Source organism: Salarias fasciatus, chromosome 3, assembly GCF_902148845.1.
Source record: "Salarias fasciatus chromosome 3, fSalaFa1.1, whole genome shotgun sequence".
NCBI classification, from domain to species: Eukaryota; Metazoa; Chordata; class Actinopteri; order Blenniiformes; family Blenniidae; genus Salarias; species Salarias fasciatus.
In genome coordinates this window covers 7,593,542-7,602,720 of record NC_043747.1, presented here as the reverse complement: position 1 = coordinate 7,602,720, position 9,179 = coordinate 7,593,542, and the positions used below count along the sequence as shown (strand labels likewise).

General features: G+C 47.3%; 1 protein-coding gene across 1 annotated transcript; it reads right to left on the bottom strand.

Annotated features, from left to right (window-relative positions):
- Nucleotides 1–2,195: 2,195 nt before the first annotated feature.
- Nucleotides 2,196–3,489, bottom strand: LOC115408305 (zinc finger protein 239-like). The gene is made up of 2 exons (XM_030118976.1): nt 2,651–3,489; nt 2,196–2,398 (listed from the first exon to the last, which is right to left on the bottom strand). The coding sequence occupies exons 1-2, from the start codon at nt 3,417–3,419 to the stop codon at nt 2,322–2,324; spliced, it is 846 nt and encodes a 281-aa protein (XP_029974836.1). The 5' UTR covers nt 3,420–3,489; the 3' UTR covers nt 2,196–2,321.
- Nucleotides 3,490–9,179: the final 5,690 nt, after the last annotated feature.

The following is a 9,179-nucleotide window of genomic DNA, read 5'->3' as shown; positions in this document are numbered from 1 at the left end:
CTGCTCCTGTGCACTGTAAGGCCGACAGTAATGACTTCTCAACCGTTTTTGTTGATAAAATCAGAAACATAAAAGATAAAATCCCAGCACCTTCCCTGTGCAGTCCAGGTCGTGTCGAACCGCCTTTACATGTTTGGTCCTCTTTTACTCCCGTATGCCTTGAAGACGTCGCAGCACTGATGGGGAAGACGAAACCGTCCTCCAGTCCTGTAGATGTTTACCATCTAAGCTCACTGTGAGTGCTTTTGACACAGTGGGACCATGGGTGACCAACATGTTCAACTTGTCGCTCGTTTCTGGTGTCTTTCCTTCCTCCTTCAAGCATGCAGTCATAGAACCAAAACTTAAGAAACCAAACTTGGACCATCACGAACTTAAAAACTACAGGCCGATATCTAAACTCCCCTATTTGTACAAATTGTTAGAAAAGGTGGTGGCGAAACAGCTCACACCTTTTTTTAAAAGAGTATGACATCTATGACACTTTTCAGGCTTTTGCAAACAACACTCTACAGAAACTGCCCTAGCGACATCCTGATGTCTGCTGACTCAGGGAGGTGCACAGTGCTGGTCCTCGTGGACCTGTCCTTAGCCTTTGACACGATTGACCATCAGACCCTGATAAACAGGCTGCAGGACCTGATTGACCTGTCAGGTCCAGTGCTCAAATGGTTCTCCTCATATCTCACTGGCAGGAGCTTCGGTGTGTCACCCAACAACATCATGTCTGAGCCAGCCAGCCTGCAGTATGGCGTGCCTCAGGGCTCTGTTCTAGGACCCCTCCTGTTCCTCCTGCATTTGCTTCCCCTGGGTCAGATAATCCAGTAGTTCAGCGATGTCTCGTACCACCTATTTGCAGATGACCTGCAGCTGTACTGCTCCTTCAAGCCCTCTGAAGCCCACAAACTGAGCTCCCTAATAAACTGCTTATCATTAATCAAGCAGTGGCTCAGAGACAACAGCCTCCAACTAAACTCAGAAAAAACCGAGACCCTCATTATTGCCCCAGACAGTGCCATCTCCACTATTAAGCAGCACCTTGGTGATCTGAGCCCCTCAAGCAAGACCGAATTGAGGAACCTTGGGGTGATCTTTGACAGCGCCATGTCACTAGACCACCACTCGAGGCAGCTGGTAAGAACCTGTTTCTTCAAGCTTCGCAACATCGCTAAGCTCAGACCCATGGTGTCTAAAACTGAGCTTGAAATGATCATTCATGCCTTTATATCCTTGCGGCTCGACTATTGTAACAGCCTGTTCACTTGCTTTAACAAGAAGGAGCTGGCCCGCCTCCAGTATGTTCAAAACTCTGCTGCGAGGCTGCTGACCAGCACCAACAGGAGGTCCAACATCACACCCGTGTTAAAATTCCTCCACTGGCTCCCTGTTGCATTCCGTATCCAGTTTAAAGTCTTGGTTCTGACTTTCCGAGCTATACATGGCCAGGCTCCCATGTACATCAAAAACCTCATCACACCCTACAGCTCGGCCCGAAGTCTGAGGTCCTCTGACCAGAACCTTTTGAGAGTCCCCCGGACTCACTTTAAAACGAGGGGTGACTGCTCTTTTATATCCACTGCTCCACGCCTCTGGAATGAGCTTCCTCCGGATCTGCGCTCCCTGGACTCGGTGGATGCCTTCAAAAAACTCCTAAAGACATACTTGTTTCATAAGGCATTCTAGACCCCAGTCAGTATTGTCTTGGTAGTAACTTGTTCTTTTTATGAACATGACTTTTTATGACTGTTCTCATGTACTATGAATCGTCTGTTTTGTGATTTTTATACTGTGAAGCACTTTGTGACACATTGTCTGTGAAAAGCGCGATGCAAATAAATTTTACTTACTTACTCATCTGTCGTCCAATCCCTTGCGTGTTGGCTGCAGTATGCAGAGAAAATAGACCTGCTGTCAGATCACTTGCGACTCTGTTGCAGTTGCGGAGTGCATCACCTCACAAGTAAAATGCTTCCAGTGGACATAAAGGCATTTATTGCAATGAGGTCTAATGTCATACTCCACATATACATCTATGTCCACACACCGAATGCTTGTAGCGTGCTGCGTGATGTAATGGTTTGACTTCGGATCCGTTCCGGAAATGGACTGAAGGGAAAACATTTCACCCTCTCCTGCACGAAAAGCTGCAACGATTTTTCAACCCAGCTTCAAAACAATAAAACAAAAGTCTATTTGAAAAGCACTAAGAAAAAAGTCCCAATACCAAAGTGGCTCAACTTTCTCCCACCCCAAATGTCAAAACCAATCATTTATGAGTTCTCACATGGTTCTCCAACAACTTTGGACCAGAAAATCTTTTCCTACGTTTCACAAGAATACGGCTTTTCACCAGTGTGAGTTCTCATGTGAACCTTCAAATATCTGCGTTCACTGAAACCTTTGCCACATGATTCACAAGAATACGGCTTCTCACCAGTGTGACTTCGGATGTGACTCTTCAAAGAACTCAGTTTAGCAAAACTTTTCTCACATGTTTCACAAGAATACGGCTTCTCACCAGTGTGAGTTCTCATGTGAAATGTCAAATAACTCTTGACAACAAAACTTTTCCCACACGTTTCACAAGAATACGGCTTCTCACCAGTGTGACTTCTCATGTGAAATGTCAAATAACTCTTGACAACAAAACTTTTCCCACACGTTTCACAAGAATACGGCTTCTCACCAGTGTGAGTTCTCATGTGAATATTTAAATAAGCCTGTTTACGGAAACCTTTGCCACATGATTCACAAGAATAAGGCTTCTCACCAGTGTGAGTTCTCATGTGAATATTTAAATAAGCCCGTTTATGGAAACCTTTGCCACATGATTCACAAGAATACGGCTTCTCACCAGTGTGAGTTCTCATGTGAACCTTCAAATAACACTGATAGTCAAAGCTTTTGGCACATGTTTCACAAGAATATGGCTTCTCACCAGTGTGAGTTCTCATGTGACTCTTCAAAGAACTCTGTGTAACTAAAGTTTTCCCACACGTTTCACAAGAATACGGCTTCTCACCAGTGTGAGTTCTCATGTGAATTTTCAAATAACTCTTATCAACAAAACTTTTCCCACACGTTTCACAAGAATACGGCTTCTCACCTGTGTGAGTTCTCATGTGACTCTTCAAAGAACTCAGTTTAACTAAACTTTTCCCACACGTTTCACAAGAATACGGCTTCTCACCAGTGTGAGTTCTCATGTGCCTTTTCAAATAACTCTTTTTAACAAAACTTTTCCCACACGTTTCACAAGAATATGGCTTCTCACCAGTGTGAGATTTCATATGAATCTTCAAAAAACTCTGCTTGGAAAAGCTTTGGTCACTTTGCTCCTTAAAAGAGGGAACCTTAGAGGAATCACTTTCAAAATTCAGAAAAAGTCGCTCTCCCTTCTGGCTGGTACCAAGTTCCATTTGCTCCTCAATCAGTGGAGGTTCTGGTTCCTCCTGCTCCCCTTTAAACTGTAGAAGTCCTGGTTCTTCTTCCTCTTTGATCTGTGGAGGTTCTGGTTCCTCCTGCTCCTCTTTGAACTGTAGAAGTCCTGGTTCTTCTTCTTCTTCTTTGATGTGTGGAGGTTCTGGTTCCTCCTGCTTTTCCTCTTTGAAGAGCTGCTCCTCACTACAGTCATGGTGCTGTAGGAGCTCTGCGGGGACAAAAACAAAACACAATGAAGTATTAGTTATATTACTTCTACAGTTCAAGCTTTTAAAAATAATTATTAAAAAAAAAACTAGGACTCAAACAGTGAAACTCAAAACTTTCAAAATCCAACAGTAGTTGAAAGTTGAGTCCTTCATTAAGTCTGGTCCATGCTGCCTGTGTCCGTGTGTGTGCGGAATCCACACTGGAAAATATCATTTAACTCACTGATACTAGCTTATCTAACCTATGGTGAAAAACCTGCAGGTTCCCTGAAAAGAATTGTTATTCTGCAAAAAAAAAAAAAAAAAAAAACAGCAACAAAAATTGTGCTCAAATTTGGCTTTCATCCATCCATCAATTTTCTACCGCTTATCCGGGGCCGGGTCACGGGGGCAGCAGTCTCAGCAGGGATGCCCAAACTTCCCTGTCCCCAGACACTTCCTCCAGCTCCTCTGGGAGGATCCCAAGGCATTCCCAGGCCAGCCGAGAGACATAGTCTCTCCAGCGTGTCCTGGGTCTTCCCCGGGGTCTCCTCCCAGTGGGACATGCCCAGAACACCTCCCTAGCGAGGCGTCCAGGAGGCATCCTAACCAGATGCCCGAGCCACCTCAACTGGCTCCTCTCGATGTGGAGTAGCGGCTCTACTCCGAGCTCCTCCCTGGTGACTGAGCTCCTCACCCTATCTCTAAGGGAGCGCCCAGCCACCCTACGGAGGAAGCTCATTTCAGTTGCTTGTATCCGGGAACTTGTCTTTTCGGTCATGACCCAAAGTTCATCACCATAGGTGAGGGTGGGAACGTAGATTGACCGGTAAATCGAGAGCTTCGCCTTTCGGCTCAGCTCCCTCTTCACCACAACGGCCGATACAACAACCGCATCACTGCAGCTGCTGCACCAATCCGCCTGTCAATCTCATGCTCCATCCAACCCTCACTTGTGAACAAGACCCCAAGATACTTAAACTCCTCCACTTGGGCCAGGGTCTCTCCGCCGACCTGGAGAGGGCAAGCCACCTTCACCTTCTTGGAGGTGCTGATCCTCATCCCTGTCGCTTCACACTCGGCTGTGAACCACCCCAGTGCATGCTGTAGGTCTGGGTTCGATGAAGCCAACAGGACAACATAATCGGAAAAAAAAAAACAGAGATGAAATCCTGTGGTTCCCGAACTGGACCGCCTCCGGCCCCTGGCTGCACCTAGAAATTCTGTCCATGAAGATAATGAACAGAACCGGTGACAAAGGGCAGCCCTGCCGGAGTCCAACATGCACCGGGAACAGGTCCTACTTACTGCCAGCAATGCGAACCAGACTCCTACTCCGGTCATACAAAGACCGGACGGCCCTTAACAAGGGGCCCCAGACTCCGTAATCCCGGAGCCCCCCCCCCCCCCCCCCCCCCCCCACAAGACACCACGAGGGACATGGTTGAACGCCTTCTCCAAGTCCACAAAACACATGTGGACTGATTGGGCGAACTCCCACGAACCCTCGAGCACCCTATGGAGGGTATAGAGCTGATCCACTGTTCCACGACCAGGACAAAAACCGCATTGTTCCTCCTGAATCCGAGGTTCGGCTATCGGCCGAATCTTCCTCTCCAGTACCCTGGAATAGACTTTCCCAGGGAGGCTGAGGAGTGTGATCCCCCTATAGTTGGAGCACACCCTCCGGTCCCCCTTTTTAAACAGGGGGACCACCAACCCAGTCTGCCAATCCAGAGGCACCGTCCCCGACTGCCACACGATGTTGCAGAGACATGTCAACCAAGACAGTCCCTGCACATCCAGAGACTTAATATACTCAGGGTGAATCTCGTCCACCCCCGGTGCCTTGCCACCGAGGAGCTTACCGACCACCTCGGTGACTTCAGCTTGGGTGATGGACGAGTCCACCTCTGAGATCTCAGCCTCTGCTTCCTCCACGGAAGACGCGGTGACGGGATTGAGGAGGTCCTCCAAGTATTCTTTCCACCGTCCAACAATATCCCCAGTTGAGGTCAGCAGCTCCCCACCTCCACTGTAAACAGTGTTGGCGGAGACCTGCTTTCCCCTCCTGAGGCGCTGGACGGTTTGCCAGAATTTCTTCGAAGCCGACCGATAGTCCTCCACCATGGCCTCCCCGAACTCCTCCCAGACCTGAGTTTTTGCCTCCACAACCACTCGGGCTGCAGTCCGCTTGGCCTGCCGGTACCAGTCAGCTGCTTCGGGAGTCCCATGAGCCAACATGGCTCGGTAAGACTCCTTCTTCAGCTTGATGGCAGCCCTTACTTCCGGTTTCCACCACCGTGTTTGGGGGTTGGCGCCACGACAGGTACCAGAAACCTTACGACCACAGCTCTGGGCAGCTGCTTCGACAATGGAGGTAGAGAACATGGTCCACTCGGACTCAATGTCCCCAGCCTCCCTCGGGACATGAGAGAAGCTCTCCCGGAGGTGGGAGTTGAAAACCCTGCTGACAGAGGGTTCCACCAGACGTTCCCAGCAGACCCTCACAACACGTTTAGGTCTGCCAAGTCTGTCCGGTTTCCTCCTACGCCAGCGAATCCAACTCACCACCAGGTGGTGATCGGTCGACAGCTCTGCCCCTCTGTTCACCCGAGTGTCCAAAACATGCGGCCCGAGGGCAGATGACATGACAACAAAGTCGATCATCGAACTCCGACCTACGATGTCCTGGTGCCAAGTGCACTTATGGACACCCCTGTGCTCGAACATGGTGTTTGTTCTGGACAAACTGTAACTAGCACAGAAGTCCAATAACAAAACACCACTTGGGTTCAGATCGGGGAGGCCGTGCGATCCAGTCACCCCCTTCCAGGTCTCACTGTCGCTGCCCACGGGGGCGTTGAAGTGCCCCAGTAGAACAATGGAGTTCCCAGTCAGAGCACTGTCTGAGGACTGCAAGATTAACCGACACCTCATCGAAATTGAGGTTTTAACTACTGTGGTAACTAGGCCTGGGCGATATGACAAAAAATTTTATCACGATATAAATTTTCTTATCAGTCGATATCGATAATTATCACGATAATTGTCAAATCATTTTTTCTTTCAAATTTGAAGGCTGATTCTTGACCATGAGTGAAAGTTGACAAAACCAGATGCTGCTTTTTGTAATTTAACCAGTCTTTTATGTCAGAACATGACAAACTACTACACAGCATTTCACAAATATGAGGAACATTGCACAAAATTAAAAGTTAAAATGAAGAACATTGCACGGTGCCCAAAAAAAATGCTGTAATGAGGGTTTGTTGCTGCTTGGGCTCAACACTCAGGGTTTCCGCCAGATCTTTTTCCAGTCCGGGCGCCCCGCCCGCGCTAAATTCTGCAGCGCCTGGGCAACGGACATGAAAAACAATAGAGTATAATAGCTCCGCGTTTGCGGCTAATATTAGCAGTTGCGCTCAATCGATTGAGCTGGACGCTCCGCTACGAGTGAGCGCCACCCCGCTCTGTGCCGCTTCGAAGCTCCGTGTGAGCAGCACACTGCACGGCATCGCTCGGCTAAAATCAAAATACCAACAAACAACTGAAGATGAGGGGCCTCCCTTGTCTACGATTCTTTCAGCATGCTTTGAGTGGGTTGGCTCGGTGTAATCCTCCGTCTCATCATCGCTCATTTTGGCTGTGGTGTTGTCCTTCAGCTTTCATGCTCTGTGCGAGCCGCTCTGGGCCTCCTCACCTTCTTCTTCGCTTGAATGTTGGTCGAGAACTAGCGTTCATGTCGCATTAGCGCCCCCCTTTCTCTGGTGTTTGGGTGGTGTAATTACAGTTTAAATCTATCGACTTATATCGAACGTTTTTATTATTTCTATTGACAAAAAATATATTTCGATAATTATCGCTATCGTTTTATCGCCCAGGCCTAGTGGTAACCGAACCACACAGGGCTGAGATTTTTCGAGGCATTTGAGTGACAGACCTGTCCGCCAATCAAAACGTTCGAGTCTCGCGTTCCGGGCCACCAGCCAATCAGAAATGACAACAGGAAGCAAGTATGTATGCACTGCACTGCTGCAGCTAACTAGCGTCAGGTTGCTAACAACAAACCCTGCGTGTGTGCTTTGCGGTGTCGTGAGGAGCAAAAAGTTTTCAGTGTGACTCACTCACGGTGTGAAAATGGCTGAGATGACAACAGAAGAGGGTGTGGAGCAGTTGGTATTAAAAAAGAATTGTAGTTCAGTTGTTTGAACTTACTTTGGGTTTGAAAAAAACGACGTGGAGTCAAATGTAGATTGTGTCACCGTACAGCAGCCAGATCCAGAGGATACACGTCTAATTTGTACCAACACCTGAAGACTCCCCTCTAAACATCACAGAAACGTCGACAAGTCGTAGGTTATTCTCTCTCTCACCCGATCACCCTGCTCTGACCATGTACCACAGACAAGCTGAGGCACAGGGTTGATTAGATTCACCTGGTGCGATATGCAAGTGATGTGCAAAAACATGGCATGGAGATGACTTGATCAGGCTCCAATCTCCCACCTCTGGTCTATGGCTTCTAATGCTGTGCTCCGGTATATCCTTCCACGGACCACTGCGCATGCGCAGGTCTGTTTGTATCAAAACGTTATTTTAACTGATGGAAAAGATAACACGTCTTTTAAAATTTTTTTTATAACCATTCGGATTTATTTCACATGCTAATACGCCATCCCCCGGACCACTATGAGGAGTATTTTGTCCACTTTCGTCAGTCCGACTCTGTCTCCTGTTCACCTCCAGCTACTGAGCTAAGCTAACTACGATGCTAACAGCTGAGAGCCAGCCACTGGAGGCAAAGAGACAATAAAGGTATGTTTGATCTTGTCTCACTATAAAAATGATAGGGATAGGGCGTGGGTCCAAAATCTTCGGAGTATTCTTTAAACAGGAGAGATACAATTTACAGCTCATGAAGTCTGAACCACTCAGAAAAGATTCTTTGTCACAAACTGCTTTGTAAAAATATGGAATAAACTGTGTGGAGACTAAACGATTGACAAATTCAGACCAATTTAAAAAGAGATACGAAGGATTGATTCTGGTGAGGTGCACGGTTCAATGATAACATGAGGATTGTTTGTTATGGTGCCGTTTGTGTAACAGGTGTGTTTCAACTGTTAACAGTACAGTATATTGTTGGATTTTAATGGATTGAAAGTGATAATCATTATAAATGTGTATTGCTTTATACATTAAGACAATGGCAATGATGTGGGGGTAGGAATAAATAATTAAAGCCGCATTGGGCAGGACCGAGCCCCCTGCCGGTCCGCGACTGAGGCCGTCCGCTTGCCGACCAAAGTCCAGGTCATTGGGAACCTTGCTACTCCATAAACATCCATTTTCATCATGATTTTACCTTAAAGGGGACATATTGTGCTTCATCTCACTTTTTGAAGAGTTTCTTACAGTAGTATGTGTAGCCATAGTCTCATTATGACGTTCAAATGTGAGAAGTGTTTCCTCCCTGTGTTGCTCCACCACATTTTGTCAAAATGAAACGGAAGCTGAAACGGCCGAGTGTAGTGTGAATTTGGTCTG